This window comes from Pelodiscus sinensis, chromosome 1 (assembly GCF_049634645.1).
Source record: "Pelodiscus sinensis isolate JC-2024 chromosome 1, ASM4963464v1, whole genome shotgun sequence".
NCBI lineage: Eukaryota > Metazoa > Chordata > Testudines > Trionychidae > Pelodiscus > Pelodiscus sinensis.
In genome coordinates this window covers 138,501,333-138,527,484 of record NC_134711.1, presented here as the reverse complement: position 1 = coordinate 138,527,484, position 26,152 = coordinate 138,501,333, and the positions used below count along the sequence as shown (strand labels likewise).

Sequence of the window (26,152 nt, the reverse complement as noted above, 5' to 3'; positions counted from 1 at the left end):
TCGGTGGGAGCTGAAACTGCTCATCTCTGAAAACAGGACCTGGTGGGCAATGTCCACTTCTGGAAAACGTTTGTATCGTTGTTAATTGGAGCTCAGATGGTGAGTCATAAAAAGCATCCAGCAGGGAAACTGCTAGCTTCCTGAGCTCCCATGAGCTGACCCATTCTGACCTCTGTGCCCCAGGGGACTCTCAGCCTAAGGAAGACACTGGAGACCATCCTAACACACTGCACATTTTTAGCTTATTAGTGTAGCAGAGATCTGGGAGTTGAGCTTTTGGGTGTTGTGTTCAATCCTCAGAATTATTTCTTCCCCTTTTCCCTCCCGGTTTAAGATGTTTGCCCATCTAGTTCCCAGTTGGAGGAAAAAACGGCCTGGGAGAGGAGCGAGGGGTAAGAAGTGTGGGGTGGGGAAGCAGTGTAGCCGGGGCACGGCAAGGTCTCATGAGGGAACAGCCATGAGCCAGTGAACGAGGGAGGATGCTGAAAGGGCAGCACCAGGAACATAATCTACTTTGTGGAGAACAGGTCCTACTGGAGCAGAGGAATATTTCACCGAGTCGCTGCAGGTTAGACCGCGCTGAGAGGACCGGTGAGGGAAAATCATCTTGTGCCTGACAAGGCAGAGTTGGAGCAGTGACGGAGGCAGCTGGAGGCTGTCCTGATGTACAGCAGAGTTTGGGAGGCTCTTTCAGGAGAGGACCACTCTATTACGCCTTGAACGGAAGCCCCTCAGGCATCCTCAGCTCCCGGCTCTTAATGTGTGTTTGATTAGCAGGGAAGGGATTTGAGAGAAGCTGAAGAGTTGAGGAGTCAGTCACTTGGGGTATGTCTAGACTACGTGTCTCTGTCGACAGAGGCATGTAAATTAGACATACCAACATAGTCAATGAACCGGGGATTTAAATATCCCTGCTTCATTAGAATAAATATGTCCGAGGTCAAGGGTGGGCCTAGGTCAATTCCCTAGTGGTATTGGGCTCGGGACAGTAATTGGGGGGCCTGCATCCCATCCTCAATAGGAAGGGAACACAGACAATAACTGGAGCCCTGGGTCCTAAGTCTAATGGGTAGAGGCCCTGGGATAGTAGCCAGGGAACCTAATGTGTTGCTGTGGTGTACAGCCCTCCCCCTTCCACACACACACACACACACACACACACACACACACGCTTTTGCCCACCCCTCCAGTGATCACTGCCAGAGTTAATAAAGTGGGGGAGTAAAAGGATACAAGGATGCTTAATTACAGAGCAGCCCTGGAAACCAGCAACAGCAGCAGCAGCAACGTGGCCAGGAGGGGAGGCAGCAAGGCTGTAAATAGAAATCGCGGAGGCAGCCGAGGGGAACGGAGCAAGCGAGTTTTCTGCTCCCGGCATATCTCCATCTTCCTCCCTTTCTTTCAGCTTTTCTGTCTCTCCTCTTCCTGCCACTCTGCTTCAATCAGAAATCACCATGTGTTGAACAGTCAGTCCATGCCGGTAGCTGGGCAAGTGCATGTAACAGGCAATACAAGCCTGGGACTGAACACAGAGCCCAAGGCCCTTGGCCGGGAGAAGGCACTTTGCATGGAAGGCAGGGATCCCGGAAAGCAGAGAGCAAGGTATGTGTGTTAGAGGAGAGAGCTGAAGCCCAGGATTGAATGGGGCTGAATTCTGCCTCCTCTGTGGCCAAGGACAGAGGAGTGTGTGTATGTGTGGTGCCCCATCCCAGTTTCCCTGGGGTGATGGCCACCTTGGGCTCCCTGCCATGACCCTGTACACAGCAGCAGCAGTTCTGTTTTCAGTGTTTTGTAAAGGTTTATTTAAAAATGTTGAAACTTACATCCCACAAGAACTGAATATTTCACCACAAGGAGAAGAGAATCCTACAAAAATATATATCACAGCGCACGGGGAGGGGGAGGAGAGCAAGTCGAAGGGGGCAGGCACACAGGGAAGAACAGAGAATGGGGTGGGGAGAACAGAACAAGGCAGAGCAGGAGAAAGAACAAGGAAGGAGGGAGGGCGACTGAAACAGCAGGAGGGAAAAGATGTGGCAGGGTGGGGGCGTGAAGTGCAAGTGGGAAGAGGGAAAATAATAGGTAAGAAAAATAGCAGGCCAAGGAAGTGGGGACTGGCAAGCAGTGAAAGAAGTGAATTTTGCCTCCTCTGCGGCTTGCTCCTGTCTCCCTGACACCTCCTGCCTGGGGCTGCAAGGAGAGGTTGACTCGGGCATGCCTAGGGGATCTGGAGCTTTGCCCAGGTGCCAGTCAGGACTTCCTGGAGCAGCACTCAACTCATCTGTGGAGAGGGGAGGAAATGGCTAGATCCACAGAGAAAAAGAGAAAGGGTGGGCCTGGTTCTCCCCACCTTGTATTGTGAGCTGTCACTTACAGCTGTGCACACTGGGCACGAACAAGCGGAGCATTTGATGTGGGAGCATGTCAGCCCTCACACACAAGTGCAAAGGATTGCTCCATGAGGCTCCAAGCAGAGAAGAATCAGGCTCAGTGAGATTATTTACCAAAAATGCAAGAACTTTGAGTAACATGTTTTTTGATTGTTCAGTTATAGTCAGAAAATGCAGGAGAGAAAGTTTGTTCAGGAGAGTTAACTTGATTGTGTAGCCCAATAGTTTATGTTGGTGGCCAGTGTTCCCTGTAAGCTGTGCACTTGAATCTCAGGCAACAGAGATTCAAATGCCACCTCGCGGATTAACACAGCACCCCTATCCTGGGAGCAGCTGGATAGCCAACACCAGCTGCCTCAGGGATGGACCTGGCGCTTGCATTTGGAAAGCAGGATAAGGGCTCCTCTGAAGGCTAAGACTTGGATTATGTTCTGGAGTGGCTGAGGAGCTAGGTCATTTGCCTAGGGAGGGCTGGGTTCAAGTCCCACCTTCCTTCCCTCCCTTGGAGCATCCAGGCAGCTGCTCCACAGATGAAGCAATGGAGTTAAGGCAGGACCACTCCTGTCCTGGCCCTGTGCCACTCCTGAGAGCAGGTGGTGTGCCGTGGTGCCATGTGCTGCCCCTCATTTACAGGCACCAAACAAACAGCTTCTACTGGGAGCTGCAGGGGTGGTGCCTGCAGGCAAGGACAGCATGTGGAGACCCACCCTGCCTTTCTCAGGGGAAGCATGTGTATCCACACATGCCTTGGTGCATATAACAAAATGTATTCTGCCCACAGATGAAAAAAAAAGTAGAGGGAACATTGCTGGTGACCCTTTTCACATAGCGACCCTCACTATACATTTAAAAACACTTTGTTATATTTAACACTGTTATAAATACTGAACATGACAGGACAGCTCGCAACCACCATCTAATACCTCATGACCCCTTGAAGGGGCAAGAACCCCCCAGTTTGAGAACCCCTTGTATAGCACACTCCCTATGTTTTCCATGAGATAATGAATGATACCAAGAGTAGCCTATTAAACTAAATATTTAGCTAGAAAAAGTGGACAAGAAAACAATCTACATGTGCAATATATTCAAGGTAATGTTGCTACAGGAGATTTCTCTTCTACATTTACTAATTTTTGTGCAAACTTAACCTTGCATTCACAATAGTTTTGCATTTCATTTCCTACGTTTGTTGTTTCTTTTAAATAAAGGGAATCAATATCCTGAGAGCTTGCAGAACTTACAAGCAGAAGTGAGCAAAAACTAGATTTTTTAATATGGGAGGCCAAACCAGAAAAAAAAATCAGTTTGAGTCAGACTGAAACCAATTTTTAATTTTTTTTTTTTTTTTTTTTTTTGTGGAAAAATTGAAAATCTGGAAAAAAATCATTTTAAATATAAAAGCTGTTAATAGAAATGGAATAATAGCAGATTAGGGTGGAAAAGACCTCAGGAGGCCTTTTAGTCCAACCCCCTGCCCAAAGCAGGACCAACCCCAACTAAATCATCCCAGCCAGGGCTTTGTCAAGCCAGGACTTAAACACCTCAGCTTTGTCTACAATGCTGGCAGAGAGCACGCAAATGAAGCGCTGATTAGCATTTTGTCACTCATTTGCATAATCTATTCGAGCCGGTTTTGTGCAAGGGGTTTTTGTGTAAAAACAAGCCGTGTGGACATTTCCTTTTTGTGCAAAAGGGGTTTTGTGCAAAAATGGCTTGAATAAATTATGCAAATGAAGCACAACAAAATGCTAATGAATGTGTCATTTGCATACTATCTGCCAGCAAAAGCCGGCAGTGTAGACATAGCCCTCTTGGGATGGAGATTCCACCCCCTCCCTAGGTAACCCATTCCAGTGCTTCACCACCCTCCTAGGGAAATAGTTTTTCCTAATATCCAAGCTAGACCTCCCTCCCTGCAGCTTGAGACCATTGCTCCTTGTTCTGCCACCTGTCACTACTGTGAACAGCCTCTCTCCATCCTCTTTGGAACCTCCCTTCAGGAAATTGAAGGTCGATATCAAATCCTCCCTCACTCTTCTCTTCTGCAGACTAAACAAACCCAAATCCCTCAGTCTCTCCTCATAAGTCATGTGCCCCAGCCCCCAATCATTTTTACTGCTCACTGCTAGACTATCCAGTTTCTCCACACTTTCCATAGAGGGGGGCCCAGAACTGGATGCAGCACTCCAGATGTAGCCTCACCAATTCTGAATAGAGGGGAATAATCAGTTTCCTCAATCTATTGGCAGTGCTCTTACTAATTCAGCCCTTCTTGGCAACAAGGATACACTGACTCATATCCAGCTTCTAGTCTATAGTAATCCCCAAGTCCTTTTCTGCCAAACTGCCACAGTGCATGGGATTCTTCCATCCTAAATGCAGGACTCTGCCAATTTGTCTAGGTCACTCTGGACCTTTTGTCTGCCATCCTGTATAGCTACTTCTCCCTCCAGCTTAGTGTCATCTGAGAACTTCCTGAGAGTGCAATCCATCCCCTCATCCAGATCATTAATAAAGATGAACAAAACCAGCCCTACAACCAATCCTTGGGGCACCCCGCTTGACACTGGCCACCAACCAGACATCAAGCTGTTGATCACTAATCATAGAGCCCAACAATCTAGCCAGCTTTCTATGCACCTTACAGTCCATTTATCCAATCCATACTTCCTTAACTTGCTGGCAACAAACTGTGGGAGACCGTATCAAAAGCTTTGCTAAAGTCAAGGTATATCATATCCACTGACTTTCCCATATCCACAGAGCCCGTTACCTTGTCATAGAAGGCAATCAGGTTGGTCAGGCATGACTTGCCCTTGGTGAATCCATGTTGACTGTGCCTGATCATCTTCCTCCCCTCCATGGGTTTCAAAATGGATTCCTTGAAGACAGACTCTTGGATTTTTGCAGGGATTGAGGTGAAGCTGATCGGTCTGTAGCTCCCCATTTCTGCCTCCTTCCCTTTTTTAAAGACAGGCACTACATTGGCCTTTTTTCAGTTGTCCAGGACCTCCCCTAATCGCCCCCCCCCCCCCTCTAGCCTGGCCTGACCTAGTGCAGTGGTCTGGGATCTTGTCTGTGAAGACCGAAGCAAAAAAGCATTGAGTACTAGGGATGTAAGTGACTAGTCGATTACCCAATAAGCTTATTGGATAGTTGAATAGTGACTCAACTAGTCGCTTTCCCCTTCCCTTGATTCTGGGAGGAACCAGCTTAAAAGCCAGTTCCCCCCAACACTGTCTCTGCAGGAGTCAGGGGAAGCAGGGGAGTAGCAGGGACCGGGTGCGAGCCAGGACAGCTGATTCCTGGCTGGAACCCAGTCCCAGACTCTGTGCCTCTGCTTTTTAAATGTATTAAGAGCTGCCAGGTCAGCTGATGCTCAGCTCCCACGCAGTTCCCCCACTACACCTCTTCCTTTTAAATGTATTAAGAGCTGCCAGCTCTTAATACATTTAAAGGCAGAGCTGCAGCGAGGTTAGTTCCTAGGGCCAGGAGCTAACCCCGCTGCGGCTCTGCAATTTCTCCCTTATTGACTGATCAATGGAAATTCCATTGATGACTCAACTAGCTGATTAAATGCAATTGAACATCGCTCTTGAGTACTTCAGCAGTTACCATCCCCATCCAGTAGGGGACCCACACATTCCCAGACCACCTTCTTATTGCTAACATGCCTGTAGAAACCTTTCTTGTTACCCTTCACATCCCTTGCTAGCTGTAATTCCAACTGTGCTTTCACCTTCCCGATTATACCCCTGCATGCTAAAGCAATATATTTATATTCCTCCCTAATCATCTGTCCAAATGAAATACTCATGGAGAGGAGAGGCACTGTCATTTTCAGAATGTTTTCACCCTTCTCAAAATGGCCAAATTTTGAAAATGAAATGCAATTTTGAAAAATCAAAACAAAGTGTTTCAAAATGGTTAAATTGAACCATTCTAGCTTCTTTCTTTTTTCAGTCAAAACTATTCATTTAATTCTACCTAAATTTGAAAATAGTTTCAGTGCTCTGAAAAATGTATTTTTGGTGAAATTATTATTTGCTGAAAACATTTCACTCAGCACTACTAACATGCCTCTTGCCAGCAGAGCTTGTGAATTCCTTAAAACAATCAGCATGCACTGAACTAGCTGTATGTGCCACAAACATTTTTATTCCGTTTCTTGCTTAAATGGAAAAGCAGAACCTAGTCATCCCTTGCTCAGCAGGAGAGTGGGTTGAAAGTCTAAGAACCTAAATTTAAGCCTGATCTATACTGAAAAGTTGCATTGATTTAATTAAATTGATTTTAAAATGATCTCGTTCAAGTAGTGAAAATTTTCCAGTGTAAATGTCATAAAATCAGTTTAAATCTCACTTAAATTAGTTTAGCTTAATTTGGTAATTTTACCAACATGAATTTAAGCAAGAGTTAAACCAGTTTAAATTATTACATTGTAAACAGATATGATTAAACTGGCACAAATTTTCTCCTATAGATGCAGTTTAAAATGTACCTTAGATAAGGAAACAGTTCATAGTTATAAATCAGCCTAGTGTTAAAAAATAAGCCTGTAATTTTACATAAACATCAGCTTTTTCAAATGTCTATTGTTTATTTTTTGTGTTTTATAAAGGAAATTCACTTTTTCGTGTCCCTATCAATAACCTTGTCAGTAAGCCAGCTAGAAAATACATCAGACCATTTGGTCCCCCATCACCTGGTGGAGATGGTTCTATCTGAACAGACATTAAACTTCGTATATATTTTAGAAATGTGCGCCTGCGAGTCCATTTGCTCAAGAACACTTCCTAAATTTGGAACCACCAAATTTGGTAGGCAGCTTCTTCTTAGAACTTAAAGCAAGATCAGAGTTTGACTATGCCAGGATAATGGGATGTGCCTGGAATTCAATTATTTCTCATCAAATGGAAAGGGAGGGGTCTGGGAGAAGTGACAGTTATATTGTAGAACAGTGTTTCTTAAAATTTTTAAGATGGAGGAATACCAAACAATTTTTTTTATGAAGAACACCAAGGATTTTTGTGTTGACGGGGAAAAAAAAGAGTCCAGGAAAAAGTTATTGAGCAAAAAAAGAAAAATAGGGACGGGAGGAAAGTTATTGAGCAAAAAGGAGCGGGCATTTTGAACTCTGTTGTTCTCCATGGCACACCTCTGACTGCCTTGCGGCACACCGGTATGCCACGGAATACAGTTTAAGAAACACTGCTGTAGAATGATCACAGGGGATCAGGAAAGGGCCAGAGCTGTGGAGTGGGACAGCTATAACCCCATTGGGCCAGCAGGGGTGGGGAAAGGGACAGTTGTCTATTATGTATTTCAGAGAGTTTGTCTGTTTGTGTGTCTGTCTGTCCCCAGCCAGGGGACAGGCACCCCTCCCTCGGCTGTGCCCGCTGTAGCTGCCATGGAGAGGCTGCTTCAGCGAGAGAGGGCTGAGGTTGTCCTCTCTCCTGGACAGCCAGCGTACTGATCTCCGCAGCCCCACCCCACAGCAGTGATTTAAATGAAGAAAAACAACACTTCATTGAGTTAAGGACCCAAGCAACACCAGGCAAATCTTCTAGTGAGACAACAAAAGGGGACAATGGTGTTTCTCTACTCTGAGATGATTGTCTCATCTTGGCCAGCTCACTGTAAAATCCTAGTGGAGACGAGGCACAGGCACCTCCCCTACCCCCATGATAGACAGGTGAGGTGAATGCCATGTCTAAGGATGTTAAATTGTGTTTAATCAGCTAATCAAGTAGTCAATAGAATTTCCATTGACTACTCAGTTAGTTGATGGGGGGCGGGGGTGCAGACCTGCAGTGGAGTTAGCTCCCGGCCCCGTGAGCTAGCCCTGCTGCATCTCTGTCTTTTAATGTAGTAAGAGCAGCTCATTTAAAAAGCAGAGGTGCAGCAGGCGACCAGGCATGATCCGGGACTCAGCTGCCCTGGCTCGTGTCTGGTCCCAGACACTGTGCCTCTACTTTTTAAATGTAGTAAGAGCACTGTGGGGGACTGGGCATGAACTGCGACAGCTGAGTCCTGGCTCGCGCCCAGTCCCCCCTGCACCTCTGCCTCCCCAGCCCGTGACTTTTAAGCTAGCTCCCCCCAGCACCAGCTCCTGCTCCCTCAGAGAAGTGACTAGTCACTTACATCCCGAGCTATTCCCCCAACCAATAGTTGACATCAACTAACTCCATCATGGCAGAGAATCCAGAACTTTGTTTCCTCTAGGATCATGCCAACACATATTTTCTGGCAGAGACAACATAGCCATTGTGTCCTCGGTATTCAACCTCACCCTGCTCACCCATGAATATCCCACTTCTGCCTGCCCTTCTCTCTTGGTCTCTCCTGTGCACAGTCTGCACCCTCACAACACTCTCATGTGTGGCTTATGAACTGCTCTCTTTTGGCATATGGGATGAGTGGATTCTTTGTCTTCTCTGCCATCAGTCCCTCCCTGCCTTCACTGGCCTTTCCTCGCCCCATTTGGAATGCTTCTTCCAGCTGAGCCTTCTAGTGGACCTTTGCTAAATGCAAGCCACTTTTCCCCTTGCCTAGCCAATCCCACAGTTCCCAGCAAAGGTTCTGTGCAGCCACCCACACCCATATGTTGTACTTCAGCTCCTTTGCTGTAGCCCTGACTATAAAAGACTTGCTCAGGGTTACACACAGGGCAGTTACCTTGCTTCTGATTGTTTTTCATACTTGCTGTGCTAGAAAATGGCCAGAGGATTTTGCCTTCAGCTTTTGGGAAACATCACCTTGGAGTGGGGGACCAAACCTTGGTCAGGGGGGTCCAAAAGATCCAAGTGCTGAGCATGGAAGCTATTCTGCAGCCAGCCCCAGCGAGAGAGAGCAGATGATGCTGAGCGGGATACAGAGGAAGAGGCAGAGAAAGAAGCGAGAAGGAGAAGCACTGGGAGACAGAGAAAACAAGAAGACAGGACTGACAGAAGGAGCGACAAGGTTCCCCAAGGGGAGGGGGCAGGAGCTGAGTGAGCTCTTCCCAGCACCACCAGTAGCTGTTGCCAGCTCCTGGGTCCTTAGCAGAAGACTCCCCCCCCAGCCCATTGGAATCCCTGCCTAAGGCTGGGAACTCTGCAATCAGTGGGCTCCACTTCCTCGGAAGACACTTCAAAGCACACGACACAGGAAGGAACACACAGAGTGGCTGGGACTGGGGGTAGGCCCTTGCCTCTCCACCTCCCCTACCCCCATGGTAGGCATGCACTGGCAGGTTGTTCTCCAAGACCAAAGTGCATGTGTGTGTGTTGGGGAAGGGTCAGGAGGTTAAAATTTCACAACACTGACTGCTCTTGCACCCCCCGACACCACTCTCTTGTCATCCCCATGCTTCCTCTCCCCCTCCAGCATGAGGCCAGTGAGGCACCGCCTGTCCATTGCCTGAGCACATCTGGGGACAGTTAAGGTAATTGTGGTAATGGGAAGTTGTGGCACAAGTAGCTGGTTCCTGATGTAGCAGAGGCAACAGGCGAGGACGCTCTCTGGGTGCGGCAGAAGGGTCGTGGAAGCAGGCGCCACGAGTCTCACAGGTTTACCAAGGGGATCCTGGAGAAATAAAATAATCAGAGATTGAAGATGCCTCCTCAGGTCCCCCCTCCCTGCCTGGCTAGTACTATTCCCCACCTCCACCCCCTCCCCAAGGCTCCTAGTTCCTAGCATCTCATGCAATGGGACTCCAGCCCTTCCCTTAAACAGAGGCCCCCCCTGGGTGCACAGAGTCCAGAGCAGGAGGGCAGTTTGGAGTCCTTTCCCCAGATTCGCTTTTTTCCCCACTGGCTCCCTGCACCAAACAACCCTCTGTGCCCTGGTTTCCAAGACGGGCAGCAGAGAACTGCTCTCTCTTTCTCTCTGTCTCTTCTTGGGCCAGCGTTCTTTTCTTCCTCTTCCTCTCCCTCTCCCCATCTCTGTCCCCGCCGTACTCCCTCCTTTCCGTCACTCACCGGTTGAGCTGGAAGGTCCTGCTTTTCCCCTGGCCCCCCAGTTTCTCTACACCCTCCTGGACCTGCCTGGGCTCCTCCATCTCAGGGGTCGGGACCAGGGTGTCTCCGTAGGGTCCCAGGATGCTGACTGTGGTGGGCGACAGGTCTGTGAGTGGCTGCTGACTCTCCTGTTGCCGCACTCCACTCTGCTGCCCAGAGTGACGCCGCCGCTTCTGATTACGGTCCCAGCTGCAGAGAGAGCATCGCTAAGACCAGGGAAGACCTTGCCCCTAAGGTACCCGAACCTCAAAAACAATGGAGTCTGTGCCCTATCGCCCCCGGAGCCCTTGCACCCTGAGCACAGTTGGGTCCATGCTCTAACCCTCCCCCACCACTCTGCAACATGTCCCCAAAGCGCCTCCCCAAAGTCCAAGCAGTGTCTCTGGCCTGGTGAGCCCCAGGAGGAGCGAAGGCTCCCAGTGTGCAACCAAGTAAGATAACACTCCCAGCCCGGAACCCCACTCACCAGAACTTGAAGATGATCCCGGTGGCGACTAGGACAATAATGATGGAGATTGTGATGGTAACATAGAGCTGAGGATCCACACCTGAGAGAGAAAGAGCACGTGAGAGCTGCCTCCAGCACCCAGCCAGAGGCACCGCAGGGAAAGGGCCAGGCGAGCCCCTGCCCACCCGAGTGCACTCCTGGCCTCTCCCAGCAGAAGGTGACAGAGATGTGGTGCAGATTTACCTTCTCCCCGGGGCCCGAATAAAAAGGGTCTCAGTGTAGCGGGCGTCTCCCGCAGGTTGAGCCCCGCATTGTGCAGCAGCGAATGGGAGTTGGGTTGTGCCGTTGCCATCCCATGTGGTGAAACAAAGGTGTAACCCAGAGGCGGGAAGCCAGGATTGGCTGAGTTGGTGTCACCTCCATCCTCATCTGACACTGTGGGACCCCATACGATGGCCCAGGGGTACTGGGATGAAGGCAGCCCCTCCTCAAACCCAGAGGGGGTGGCAGGCCGGGCTCCTGGGGCCTGGCGCCTCAGCCGCATGGCATGACGCAGCTCCCCCTCCTTTGGGGTCAGAAATCGCTGGCGCAGTGTGATGAAGCGCGAGTCTCTCTCTGGGGGTGAGATCTTGTCCCAGATGCAAACAGGCCTGGCAGCCGAGGGGCTGCGCCGGGCACAGAGTGGCCGGGGAGCAAGGGGGCTTCGGGAGCGAAGAGACCAGACGCCGTGTGAAGAGCATGTTAAGGCCAGGAGCAGGAGGGTCCAGAGCTGCAGCGAGTGGTGACAGGAAACCAGCGGGAGCATCACACTGAGGGAGGAGAGAGAGAGAATTGGCAAAAGAGCACCCCCTGCTGGGAGATGGCAGACCTGGAGCTGCTGAGTTGGCACCACAGCCAGCATTCCTACCCCCTTCCTACGGCATCTATAGCCCTGCAAGGAAAGGCTGTGCCTTGAGTCCCCCCTTGGCCAGTGTGCCTCTCCTATTCTGTAGTGTGCCTTCTACAATGCTGATTAACTGGAAGTAATGAACCTACCAGGTACCTGACTCCATAGCAGAGGCAACAGTGTCTTCACTCAGCATCCACCCCGTCTCATATTCTTCACTAAGGGACAAAAAAAGGAAATTCAGTGGCTGTCATCTCCAGCACTCCTAGTGCCCATCAGCACTGATGTGAATGCTCCAGTCATGCCTGGTCATTCACAGCCTGGGCCCCAACACACTACGCTGTCCACACAGCCCACAGGCACACGTCTTGAGCATACACACATCTTGTGCAGACTCACATAGGCACATGCCATAGTCTCTTCTTCCTCCACATGCACACCCACGGCACACAAAGGCACGTGCCCACACTTAGTCACACTAACATTTGTACAAACTGTGCACACAGTGTCACTAGGGACTTCTGTGCCTGAAGGTCGAAGGGAATTCAGTCTTTGTTTGCTTGTCACTAGATCAAGTTGGAATTCTGTTTGTTTATACTATGGAGTGAGTAATACATTTATTAAAAAAGGGACTCCTCCAGTGTGTGTTGGAGAAAATGGGGGGAAACAACAGTGATAAAGACAATATGAAAGTGAGAGTGAATCATCTAGAAAAGTCCAGATCTGCTAACAAATTTAAGAGCAAAAATGTACCCATCAAATATTTAGTTTACATTCCCATTGGCTAACACGGAATTAGGTTTTCCATGCCCTCTGCTCCGGTCTCTTCTCCTTCTCTCTCATCTGCCACTCTTTCCCATTTCTCTATTAGTAATATTGTTAGCTCGCATAGCTACTAGTAAACTAAGGTTATACGTTGGGTTTATGGTCTGGCCATGCCCATTCCCCTTGCATTCTAGCTGGGCACTAGGAGGCATGGTGTTGCTCCCTTCCTGCCCTGCACTTGCTCCAACTCTCAGGCGCTCCCTCCCGCTAAGCAGTGCCCAGAGGAGTCCCAGACTCTTTTCTGAGGTGTGGAGTGATGAGCTGCCGGATACTGGGAGTCTGTTCTAAAGCAAAACCTTTAAACAGAAAATCAGTGTAAATAGTCTGCTTATTTTTTTGCTGTAGCTACAAAATCTTGGCTCCAGGGTCAGCAAGGATGTGTGTGGAGAACCCATTGACAGCTCCCTGCTGCTCTGCCTCGGTATCTTCCAGAGGGGTGGAAGTCTGCCTGTTTGTGCTCATGACTGACTGAGCCAGGAGAATGTCCAGCTTGGGGTGACTTGAGGGCCAACCTGTTGCATAACTTCTACTCCCAAGCTGTGCACAGTCCTTTGGCAGTTTTTAATACACATACACACACACATCAGGAGTGTCACCCCAGCTCTAGAGCAAGGGACAGATCACCCCAAGGTTAGCAGGAGATGACAGTCATCTTGAGGGAGTGGATGTCTCGCTGCTGCTGTGTTAAGTGGGGATATTTTTAGGTAGCTTCTGCTAAATATTTAAACAAGGTTCACAGAGGAAAAAAATTCTCATCCATCCGCTAATGCAACCTGCCCTGGTCCCACAGGTAGCAGGATCAACCCATAAAGAGAAGCTGGGGTTCCCCAAATATGAAGGGCATGGAGATCAGCAGCTACTCCTGCTACTGCCTCTCATTGATGCAGGGGTTACATTACTCCCAACCTGTGATGGATAGAGGGGGCATAGCAAGATGTTTAAATGTGAACTCTGAAGCTGGGAGTTCTGAATCTTGCTATACTCAGGGGCTGTAAGCATTAGCTCTGGTGCCCTTGGGTGGCAATCCCACTCTGATGCTGGCAGACCAGGTGCCAGCTCTTGCCAAGATCCCCTTGTCTCAACTGAAACTGACAACCAGACAACTGAAATCAGTCTGGCTCACCTGTGTATATTAAAATAGGTATTAGAATTATGAGAGTGTGTTTAGTCTCTATTGAATACTTATGAATTGCTGCATTCGTTAATCTCACAACATCTGTGTCCCATAGTGTAAGATAATATTTGAGCAGTTGTATTGTGAACCTCTAAATTGTGTAAATCCCCAGAGAGAAGATAAATGTCAGTTCATGTGATGTGCAGATCTTAACAGAATCCCAAAAGGAAAAGTCCATTGATACCAAATAATTGTGGGATGTTGCAACTGGGATTTCCCTGTGTACTATCCACAAGAGGATAAAAGACTTCTACTGTTCTACCCTTCTCCCTGTGAAGAAGAGTCCTGCAAGAAGAGTTCTTCCTTCGGTTGAGTTTGCAGGTCAAGACATGTGGCAGGAGAGGGATAAAACCCCCCAAACAAAAGGAACTCTGTGCGCTTGAACTCTAGGGCACCAAAGTGTTTTTAGGCATACGCAAGATCTCCAGCTGCTTAGCCTGGATTAATCCTAATGGACATATAAAGTTTGCTGAATACAGAAATTTCTATTACCTGATGAAATTGAAGACTGTTACACAGTTGTCTATGTTTACTCACAACTTCATAAATAGCTCTTTAATGTCCTTTTCCTATTTAATAATTCTGTATAAAGTTTGCTGTAAGATTGCCTACAAATGTTGTCTTTAGTAGAAGATCTAACATGCCACTGACCTGGGGTAAGTAACTGGTCCTTTGGGACTGAAAGTAATTTGACTACTGCTATGATGCTTGGTGTAAGATACCATCTATCACAAAGATAGGTTCATTTGGGTAGCAAGATAGATCAGTGTACCCAAGGAGACTGACAGTGACTACATGTTAAGGCTGTTGTATTACCTGAAGAGTTTCCACTTGACATTTGGTAGAGCCTGACTGGATACAAAATTTGTATGCCCATCTGCATCTGTATCCACAAAAATGAGCCATGCAGATCTGCAGCCATATCTGCAGATGTGGATACCCATAGATATAAAGCAGGGATCTATGGATTTGCAGAGCTCTGTAACTTGACTGCTGAAATAGAACTCAGAACCAATTTGGCTTTTGTGCATGTATTTCTAATACTCTGACCTGAGACTAGTGTCCACACTCTTGAGTCACTGCACTATGCACCCAGACTCAGACTGTACCTACTGGAACTCGTGTGCTAACTACAAGCAGATCTCTTTGCACTTGGAGACTGGGAATGTGAATCCAGTGCTGTTACTGTGGGTTACATAGCCAGCTGCACTCACTCCCTGGTTCTGGTTTCCTGTGTGGCAGAGATCCCACTGTTCTTGGAAACTGGAAGTGTAAATCTTGGGGCTTGTGCCACAAACCATGGCTCCCACTGTGCCAAGAGTCTGGTACTGTGCCTGTCAGAGCAAATGCCCTGGCAGTCTGCTCTCGTGGGCTGGAAGCATGCATTTCTGTGCTAGTGGGCTGAACCTGAGATGATGTTCTACTTGAATGTTGTATATGACTCCCACTGCTAGTGTCTTGATCCTGTTGCATGCAGGTGGACCCCAAAAATTAATCATGGACAACTGTTTATCCATGTTGATGCCTCATAGATGGGAGCCACGAATGCTCAGTTCTCTCTGCCACCCTATTCAATATAAAACTTTGAGAGAGCTAGGGAGACTACACTGCATGTCTGAGGTGCTAGCAATAAGCTGATGCGAGTCAACACTGCATCAGCTGTTATCTATAGTGCCCAACTGCTGGAAGCTGAAGTGAGACAAATTGTTAACAACGAGGATCCCACAACAGAGCAGTGTATTTAGGACTGCGGTGGATTGTCTTGAAATGGCTGTATTCCTAAAAGATATGCTGTAGCTCATGCAGAAGTTATGGGCTTGATGCAGGAAATAAAATCGGTGAAATTCTATTGTGCTGGGCAGGAGGTCAGATAAGATGATGACAATGGTCCCTTCTGGACTTGCAAACTGTAAATCTCATAGCTTTCTTGATGCTTTGTGGTGAACAACATCTGATTAATGAGCAACTGGCTAAGTCCGAATACATACAAGACAAGTCATGCTAGTGGGACTAAGGAAGCCAAGATGGTCAAAAGATTGCAGCTAATTCTATCTGACGTGGATCTGGCCACAGGGATCTGTGTTTTGTAGTATCTAAATAAGACGATTGCAATATTCTCTATGGGAATGAAGCACTTTGCCTTCAGAAAGCGTCAGGAATTCAGGATACATCAGCCTGTTAGTTTAGCAATTCATTTTGCTGGAATGCACCACCCTGGTTCTCTGCACCCCACACAGGGCCCCATTAAAGAGAGAGCCCAATTCAGGGTCTCCATCCTGATATTCAAAGCCCTCCATGGGACTGACCCCAGTGACACGAGCAATCAATCGCCTCTCCCTCTGCCAAGATGGCTTCGTGTGACAAATACCTTCCCCTGGAGAAATGAAATTGTCAATGGGCAGACGGGGGAGGGCTCAAGCCTGAGGAACCGAGCATTCATAGGAGCTGGGCCAAGCCTATGGGACTCCCTAATAGCAACATCGCTCATTAACTCCATCTCATCGGGCGCTACAGGCAAACTCCCTCTTTGCCCAGCCTGATCCACCCCCAATGCCGCTCTTTATAAGTCAGAACAAGACGGAGCCTGCCCCTGGCAAGGAGGCGAATGCTAGCATGGGACTGGCAGTGCCTAGGTCAGAGCCCACTGAGCCGGGGCAGTGGCAGCGGGACTCTCCGGGCTGTGCCATGGTGCCAGTCCCACCGCACTTGGTCAGTGAGGTGGGAATCCTGGTGCCCGCGGCCGAGGAAGGGCCGCTCTGTGTCTGAGAGCAGGGGCGCCCCAGTGCTAGAGAACAGGGCCGGGGTCCCCTGTGCGGTGTGTGGGAGGCACTTGGCCAGGGTGTGGGAGGGGCTGGGAGTGCGAAGGCTGCTGCCCTGGAGCTGGGGGTGCTGCACGGGGGTCCCGCTGGGCATGGGCCCGGGAATGCCGGTCGCCCTCCGAGGAGATGTCGCTGTCGGGAGGCTGAGGTGGGATGCGGGCGGCTGGGGGCTGTGGATGCTGCTGGACCTGCTGCCCGCGTGTGAGTCCTGGGCTAAGGTCTCCGCCGGGCGGGCCCGTGGTGCGGGGGGTTAGCCAGTGCCCTGGGGCGGGGCCCTGCCGGCTCAGAGCACTCCGGGCACGGACCCCGCTACGCCAGGGTGCGCGGGCAGGGGCACGTCCCGGCGCTGGGCTCCGTGCGGAGCGTGGCTCGGGGGCGGACCGCCCAGTGCTCGGGGCCCGGAGAAGTCCGAGCTTGTGGCGGCGCTGAGAGCTGCATGCGGAGCGGGAGCGTGGCCCGCCGTGGCGGCGCCCTGCGGGTGCGGGAGCAGCCTCCCGCATGTGTCCCAAGTCTGCTCGCTCTGCCTCTCCGAGCGCCCGGCCCGAGACCCCGGGCTCTCGGGCTCCCCGCACCGGGCGCCCGGGCCGGGTGGGCGCCTCCAGCACAACAGGTCTCGGGGCCGCAGGGCAGGGTGCGGGCGGACCAGCGGCCAGGTGAGGGGCGCGGGACCAGAGCCCAGGGGGCGATGACTCGGCCGGCAGCGCCCCCTGCCCAGCCCTGCCCGCCGCATCCCCGGACCGTGCGCGGCGCCCGGAGCCAGGGACCAAACTCACCTTGCGGGCGGACGCCCGAGGGGCAGGTGGCGCGGGGGAGCGCGGGGCGGGGGGGGCCCGGCTGGGGCGGCTGCGGCGGGCGCCTCGCATGGCCGGGCGCGGCGGGCTGAGCCCTGGCTGAAGGGAGCGAGAGGCTGCCTTGGAATAAACAGCTGCCGAGGGCTGGGCCAGCCCCGCGCTGCCTCTGTCTCTCCTCGCCGGCTGCGTTAACCCCCTGCCTGCCGGCCCGCCCAGAGCCGCAGCCCCGGCTGCCTGCGGGCTCGGGGGCGGGCCGGGCCGGGGGAGCCGCGCAGCAGAGCGACGGGAGCCCGAGCCCCCAGTGCTGCCTCTGCCCGCCCCGAGCCGCCCCCGGGCCCCCTGCGCCCCCGGGCTCCGCCCCCAGCCCCGGGCCCCCCTGCCCGCCCCTCCGCCGCCCCCGGGCTCCGCCCCCAGCTCCCGGCCCCACCGCCCGCCCCCTCGTGCGCCCCCAGACCCCGGCTCATCCGCCCGCCGCTCCCAGCCCCTGCTCCGGGACCAGCGGCCGCTCCCCCCATCCGAGCGCCAGCCACCGACCCCCTGCTCCTCCGCGCACCCCCCGCCCTCTGCCCCCAACACACCTGGCCCCGCCTCCTCCCAGCTGCCGAGCCCTGCTGCTCCCTGCAGCCAGACCCCCCCCCCCCCCCTCTGTCTGTCTCTGTCTGTCTGTCTCTTTCCCCCGCTCATCTTGCTGCCTATTGTCCGTATCTTAACGGGAAGCGATTACGTTGCTATGGAGAGCGGTGTCTCCAAGGGCCCCGTCACTCGTGGCTTGAGCGCTAGCCAGTGAAGCCAGACGCCGGCAGGGTCTGTCCTTGGGAGGGGCGATGCAGAACCCCCGCGCCCCCGGCGAGGAAAGCCCCTCTCCACCATCCCCCCGTGTCCCCTCCTCCCCAAGCTCCCTGCGCAGCATCCCTGCCCAGCCAGCCCCCAACCCCCCCTCCCGCCCCTGCAACCTCTTCCAAAACACCCGCCCAGACTGGCCCCCAGCCCAGCCCCTTCCTCTGCATCTGCCCTGGCCTCGTGCCAAAGGGCTTACCCCCTCCCCCCAGTCACCCCGAACCGCCCCAGCCACCTGCTAACGCCCTGAGCCCTTCCCTGCTGCAGCAGCCTTCCCACCCAACAGCTCAGCATAGTGCCCCATCCCACTAGGGCTGCTCCTCTCCCGCACCCCTCCCCGCACCGACACCCTCTTCCCATCACTCCCTATGCCCCTGGGATCTCCGCCTCTGACATCCCCACTGGACTCCCCTTCTCCTAAAGTCACCGCTTCACAATGTCACCCTCCACAGCAGTGGTCACCAGTCCATCGGGATCTACCAGTAGACCGTGGAGCCTCTGACAGGGGATCCTGACTGGTTTGGCCAAGAGGCGATCAAGTGCCAGCACTTCAGCTGCCCCTCCCCCCCACTGCCATGCTGCTCCTGCTTTTTGCCTTGGCATTGTCGTCCCCCCCCCCCAACTGGGGAGCCTCGCATTTGTTGTGTAGGGAAGGGAGAGGAGGGACACTGATCTCAGGGTGCCCCTCTCCCACCTGTATTCTATCTTCACTAAACGGGGGTGGGGAGGGCACACCAGGGCTTGGGATGGAGGGGGTTTGCTGGCTCCTTTTGAGAGTGGTGCAGGGCCAGGGCAGGGGTGAGCCTTAGCCCCACTGCACCACCACCCAGGAGCCACCTGAGGTAAGCAGGGCCCAGCTGAAGCCAGCATTCCAACCGCCTGCCCCAGTCATGAAGCCCTCCTGCACCCCAGCCCCTGACCTAGCCCCAAGCCCCCCCAAACCCTTACAGAGCCTGCCTCCTGCACCCCAACTCCCTGCCCCACGCTGAGCACAGAGCCCCTCTCATGCTACAGATCCCTTAGCCCAAGAACAGAGCCTGTGCCCCAACCCTGTGCCCCTGCCTGCTAAAAGAGAGGATGGGGGGAGGACCGAGTGAGCAGGGGTGGGGCCTCGGAGAAGGGGCACAAAGGAAGCGGGGCAAAGGATATTTGGGTTTGAGGTAGAATGTAAATTGCACTTAAATTCAAAAAGTGATCTCGTGCTTAAACAGGTTGGAGACCCCTGCTCTACATCCAACCTGAGCACCAGCTGTTACCCTTCTAAAGCAGTGAAGTGAAGGGCTGGCATTTCTAGGGGAGTTTGTGCATGGCAAGGTGTGTGAGTGACCAATGTACTGTGTGTCAGTGTATGTGTGTTTGGGGAGCACCTCAATGTCCATGTTCTGTGTCCGTGTGTCAATGTGTATGTATTACTGAATATGTATATGGGCACATCTACACAGCAGTGTTATTTTGGATTAACTTAGTCCACGTCTACACAGCAGGCAGTTATTTCAAAATACTGTCAAGTTGGAGGACTTCTTACTCTGACTCCTTTAACCCTCATTGTACAAGGAATAAGGGAAGTCAGAGGAAGAGTGCTCTATTTTGAAGTAAGTGCGGTGTATGCCCTCCCAATTTCAAAATAAGCTATTTTGAAATGAACTACGCAATTAGCATAGCTCAATTTGCATAGCTTATTTCAAGTTAAGCCCTGCTGTATAGACTCCCTTTGAGTGTGTTGCTACGTATATTTGGGGATGTCTCTGGAAATGGTTATACAGTCTATGGGAATGTGTTTTTGTATGCCAATTGAATAGTATTTTAAATACTTTGTTGGCATAACAAGTTATACAAGTGTTGCCAAGATGTATGAGAAAGGTGTCCATCACAGGGGAATATGAGCTGCCAGGAAAAGGGCTTCACCCTGTGTTTGGTGTTGGAGTCCTTATGTTCATTTCTGGTTGTTTCTCCGTGGTGCTTGGTGGGGGGGGGGGGGGAGTATGTCTTTCAGTGTGTGTTGGAGGCTAGTGGGGTCAAAGGTGTGTGTCTGAGAGGTCAGGGGGATGTTTCAACAGGCAAATATTCCCTTCATCATGAAGTATTAAACACAAAGCATAGTCTAAATCCAGAAGGGAGCAACTATGCAACCAACAGTTGACAGAGGAGAGACTAAAAAAGAAAGACATTTTCCATTCCAGATTCTGAAATATGAGGGAGCAAGCAAACAATTTCCTCACATTCTCATCTCCCAAGGGATGAGGAAAGACCATTCCTGACCTTGTGAGACAGACAGAAAAGATAGAGACAGCATCACACTATATAGCAACCTGCCATTACATTAAGAATGGACACTGATGAAAAGAACAGTGTGAAGCCTGGAACAGATTGTACCCACCTTTGACAGACACCTGAGGAGTTTGTATTTATTATACTTACTCAACACCTCTATAAATTGTCATGCCAGTAAAGTGTGTGAGTTGTCTGAAGGTGTCAGGATGTCTGTTTCATGTGTGTGTGTGTGCGTGTGCGTGTGTGTGGTTGGTTGGTGTGTGCTTCCATAGGTGTTTTTGGGAGAGTCAATGCTTCTAAAATCTGGAGAATCAATGAGTGTGTGCGGCTGGGCGTAGCAGCATGTCTTTGTGATTGTCCGTGAGGTAGGTGATGAGAGCTTGTGTGTTTGGAGGGATGTCACTATCTATGTTGTGGGGCAGAGGTCAGGATTCCTGTTTGTATTTGGGAGAATTGTAGCGTGTGTGTTTCAGAGAGATGACAGTGTACATGTGCCTCGGAGCTCCTCACATCTCCTCCTGCAGTGTGGTGTTATTTGGGGGTTATCCCAACCTTTTCACCTCTAGCCCTCCTGGGACTTATGCAAATGATCTGTACAAACCTCACTCTGCTAATCCTCACCATGCTCCTTTTATGCAGACAGGGATATACAGGACTGTGGGTCAGCGACATGGCATCACCACTGCTCCCAGAATCAGAAGACATCTTAGCCCTATGCATGTTAGCATGCAGCCTTCTGCTGGCTTTCTTCTCCTCTCCCACTCCCTTCTTCTCTTTTCTTGACCTAGGGGTTACCTATGGGATACAAGGCTCCAGAAGGGGCTAACCCAGCCACTCAAGCTCCTGCTGACCTTTTCAAGTTCTGGTGAATGCATTAGTTATAATTGGGAAGCACAAAAGAGAGGAGAAAATTCAGCCAGGAAAAAGGTCAGTTAAAGGGCAAAGATCCAAATGACGCAAAGACTGAAAATCTCCCCAAGACCTAAAACACAGAAGGGAGAAAGAGGCAAAGAAATGGGAGATACAGAGTAAGGTCCCCCATGCCTGGGGTGAGGATAGTGCAAAGGTGTCACGGAAAAGGGAGAGACAGACAGACAGATGAGGGGGGTAGGTGGAGAGCAGGGGAGGCTGCTAAGCTGATACCTGGGCTGAAGCTAGGGGTTATGCCTGGAAATGAGTGACAGGGGAGGGATCATGGGAGGATTTCCTATTGTGTTCCCTCTCTCTGGGGCATCTGGCATTGGCCACTGTCGGCAGACAGGATACTGGGCTGGATGGACCTTTGGTCTGACCCACTGTGACTGTTCTTACGTTCTTATGATGAATTAGGGGAAGGGCATTAGAGAGAGTGTGGTTAAGGGACTTTTAAAGGCATAGGATGGGCAGGTCACAGGATTAGTGTGAAGCTGGTGATACCACCTTTTACTGTGAAGTGTGGATGAAGGGGCTGGGATAAAGTATTTAGGGTTTAGAGGTCTAGTTTTCCTGATGTCAATCCTGGACAAAATAACAGAAAGGCTGGTGCAAGATTCAATTGATAAAGAATGAAAGGATAGGAATATAATGAATGCCAATCAATTTGATTTATGAAGAATAGGTTTTCTCATACTAACCTGACTTCAGTGTTTCATAAGATTATGGATTTGGATGTTAAAGATAAATGTGTCACTGCAATAAACTTAGAGTTTTGTAAGGTGATTGACTTAGCATTTCATGATATTCTGATTTAAAAATTGGCACTATATAGTATCAAAAATTCATAGATTCTAAGGCCAGACGGAATTATTGTGATCAGCTTGTCTGACCTCCTGTGATCAGCTTGTCTGACACAGGCAATAGAATTTCCCCAAAATAATTCCTAGAGCAGATCCTTCAAACAATCTTGATTGACAATTATTAGCGATAGAGAATTCACATGAGTCTTGGTAAGTTGTTCCAATGGTTAATCTGTTCAAACTTTATTCCTTATTTCTAGTCTGAATTTTTCTAGTTTCACCTTCTAGCCATCAGCATGTTATATCTTTCTCTGTGAGACCAAAGAACCTATTATTAAAGATTTGTTCCAGTGTAGGTGCTCATAGACTGTAATGGCTAATTACCCATCTCTTTGTTAAGCTAACTAGACTGAACACCTTGGGTCTCTCATTAGAAGGCATGTTTTCTATTCCTTTAATCGTTTTTGTTGCTCTTCTCTGCACTCTCTCTTATCAACATCCTTCTTGAATTGTGGACACCAGAACTGGACACAGGATTCCAGCAGCTGTCAAACACAGAGGTAAAATAACCTCTCTGCTCCTACTCAGGATTCCTCTGTTGATGAACCCCAAGAACACGTTAATCCTTTTAGACACAGTGTCACACAGCTCATTTGATTATTCACCATGACCATGAAGTCTTTTTCAGAGTCACTGCTTCCCAGAATAGAGTCCCCCATCTAGCACAGCCTACATGCTTTGTTCCTAGATGGATGCATTTACACTGAGTCATCAGTAAAGCTTGCTTACACTCAGCTTATCAAGCCATCCAGACCACTCTGCATCAGTGACTTCTCCTCTTTGTTATTTACCACTCCCCCAAAAGTAGTGGCAATGGGGATTCATTGGGAGTGTTTCTAAGGCGGCTCTGTACAAACCAGTACTAGGTGCACAACTATTCAATGTGTTCACTGATCTGGAAGTGAATTTTCAATCACTACTGACAAACTTTGCAGATGATACAAAGTGATGAGATATGGGCAGTCATAAAGAGTTATCTGAACTGCTTGGTAAACTGGCACCATTCAAACTATTTTCATTGTAGTACAGGCAACTGAAAAGTTAGGCTATGTCTATACTATGCATTTATTTTGGAATAATAACTCCCAAAATAACTATTTGGAAATAGCACGTCCATTCTACAAATGCCCATCGAAATAGCGCAGAGCTATGTCGAAATAGCGTATCCACACTGATTGGAGCCGGAATTGCATGAAAGACCCCCCCAGAAGCGCTCCGGGCAGGGCGTCAGGACAGCACTCACTTCCTGGAGCTGCTGCCTGAGCCTATCTGAGACTCACGCCTTAAAGGGAGCGCCCAGGACAGTCGTGTCTCAGTCTCCTCTCCATTGCCTCCTTCCTCGAGGGACAGTAAACACCACACTGCCTGCTCTGGTTGCCCTTGCGGATGCCACAGCACTCCAGCCATGGGGCCGGACCTGCAGCCAAGAAGTCTCCTGGCACAGGAAGTCTCCTGCCCTCATAGTCCTGCAGGATTAGGACCAGAAGCTCACTCTGGGCACCTCTTCACCCCACTCCATGTGCTTCTCATGCACCACCGCCCCTCCTGCCTTCCCCCATGCACTGTGCAGCCCCACTTCTGATGAAAGGACACCAGCTCTGACTCGGATCGTCATGGAGCGGCAGGACGACCAGCAGTGGCTGCAGAACTTCTGCATGTGGAAGGCCACCTTCCTGGAGCTGTGCGAGTGGTTCGCCCCTGCCTTCTGGTGATGGGACACCCACATGTGACCCCCATCCTCCTCCAATGGGTCGCCATTGCCCCATGGAAGCTTACCATGCCGGACAATTACCACTCGTTCGGGACCCAGTTCAGCCTGGGGAGATCAACTGTCGGGGCCGTGCTCATGCAGGTTTGACTCTTACTATTGTCCCAGGAGGGTAGTGAGCTCCTGGAATGGGGTTTCCTGGGTGGGGTGAACTCTGTCCCGCCTTCACAAAGCCCTGCGGGGGATGGGGTAGTTGGGCCTTTCTCAGCTTTGTCTGAACCTTGGGAGACATCCTGGGAGGGAGGATCTGGCTCCAGGGACAGGATGACTGCCTGGTTGGTAGGCACAGTGTCCTGACTGGCCTTCTCTTCCTCCTCCACCTCCTCTTCCTCCTCATCCACAGCCCCACCCTCTGGGAAGCTCACAATAGGCATCTCTAGGCAAAGGAGGGACTGACCCCCCTCCCAGGATGCGGTGCAGCTGCTCATGAAAGCGGCAGGTCCGGGGTGCCTCTCCTGAGTGGGAACTCTATTCCCTGGCCTTGGTGTAGGCCTGCCCAAGTTCTTTGATTTTTCATGCACTCCTACTCCTGGGTGTGCATTTGGTCCTCCTGGTCCAGGCTGGTATGCATCTGGCCATAAACATTGGCGTTCCTGCACCTGGTGTGGAGATCCTGGAGGTTAGCGTCCTTTCCCCAGACCTCAATGAGATCCAGGATCTCCACACCAGACCAGGAAGGGGCTCTCTTCTGCCCCGGGCCAGGGGCTTGGGAGCTGGCTGCTGGCTTGCTAGCAGCCCTGAGAGACTTGGTGGGAGCACTGGGGTCAGCCATTGCTGCAGAAATGTGTTCTTCAGTGTGGCACAGGGCTGGCAGAGCCTGCATAGTGCCACAAACAGTTTTCCCTGTGGCTGCAGCTTTAAAGGCTGCAAGGGAAGGGAAACTATAGAGTTTTGAGGGGTATGCACAGAGTGGCCACCAGGGAAGCTGTGAGAAGCCTTGGAGGCCAATTATTTCAAAATAACCATAGCTGCACCATCCACACACACACTCTATTTTGAAATGGGTGTTATTCCTTGTGAAATGAAGGTTTATTATTCTAGAATAAGAAGCTTGTTATGTTGAAATTATTTCAAAATAACAGGCTTGCTGTGTGGACACTTGTTATTTTGCTACAGTGTAGACGTGACCTCATACAGCTAGGAAATAGGAATACTGGGCCACACCTAAAGAATGAGGGACTGTATCCTGGAAAGCAATAACTCTGAAAAGGATTTAGGGTTCATATTGGGCAAATAATATGAATTTCCAATGTGACACCGTGGCAGAAAAGGTGACTGTAATCCTTGGATGTATAAACAGCAAAGGAGGAATAGGAAAGTGATTTTACTGCTGGTTACAGCACTGATGGGAGTAATACCTGAATTCTGCATCCAGTTCTGGTGTCCACATCTTTAAAAGGATAGTAGAAATGGTAGCGTGTGCACAGGAAAGCCATATAAATGATTTGAAAACTGGAACAAATGCCTTACAGTGATAGACTTAAAGAGCTCCATCTGTTTAGCTTATCTAAAAGGAGACTGAGAGATGACATGATTACAATGTCTAAGTACCTTCATGGGGAGAAAATACTAGGTACTAAAGGGATCTTCAATATACTGAGAAAGGCACAAGAACCAGTGGCTGGAAGCTGAAGCCAGACAAATTCAAATGAGAAATAAGGGACATATATTTAACACTGAGGGTGAAACACTAAAGGAAGTAGTGGATTTTCTACCTCTTGGCATCTTCATATCAGTACTGAATGCCTCCATGGAAGAGATGCTTTGGTAATATACACATTATTGGGCTCAACACAGGGGTAACTAGCTGAAATTATATGGCCTGTGATAAACAGAATGTCAGAATGAATGATAATAATGGTCTTTTCTTGGCTTAAAATGTATGACTCTATGAATGTTTCCATCTTGAACACAATTGTGAAGAACATGGTGCTGACTGTGACCAGTCAGTGTGGAGCAAGGCAAATCATGATAAATATCATGTCAGCTATCTCATTTCTTCACTACTGCATTCAAAAAGTAATATGTAGATGCGCCCTAATGGGTTCAGAATGAAGTTTGAGGAAGAGGTGAGGGGAGTTTTGTCTGGGGGGAGGAGGGTTATGGTTAGGGCAGAGTGAGGGATTGGGTTTTAGAAAAAGAGTTAGAAGCATTTATCAGCCCCA

General features: G+C 50.2%; 1 protein-coding gene across 3 annotated transcripts; it reads right to left on the bottom strand.

Annotated features, from left to right (window-relative positions):
• Nucleotides 1-6,873: 6,873 nt before the first annotated feature.
• PIANP (PILR alpha associated neural protein) lies at nucleotides 6,874-17,956 on the bottom strand. 3 transcript variants are annotated; one of them, XM_075903900.1, is made up of 6 exons: nucleotides 17,915-17,956; nucleotides 11,877-11,945; nucleotides 11,085-11,650; nucleotides 10,860-10,941; nucleotides 10,355-10,582; nucleotides 6,874-9,959 (listed from the first exon to the last, which is right to left on the bottom strand). In XM_075903900.1, exons 2-6 carry the CDS (start codon nucleotides 11,921-11,923, stop codon nucleotides 9,938-9,940), a joined length of 945 nt encoding a protein of 314 aa, XP_075760015.1. In that variant the 5' UTR covers nucleotides 11,924-11,945; nucleotides 17,915-17,956; the 3' UTR covers nucleotides 6,874-9,937. The 3 variants fall into 3 exon arrangements, with proteins under 3 accessions (XP_075760015.1, XP_075760006.1, XP_075760026.1); XM_075903891.1 differs by lacking the exon at nucleotides 17,915-17,956 and adding an exon at nucleotides 17,319-17,618; XM_075903911.1 differs by lacking the exon at nucleotides 17,915-17,956 and adding an exon at nucleotides 17,319-17,336 and having other exon boundaries at nucleotides 11,884-11,945.
• Nucleotides 17,957-26,152: the final 8,196 nt, after the last annotated feature.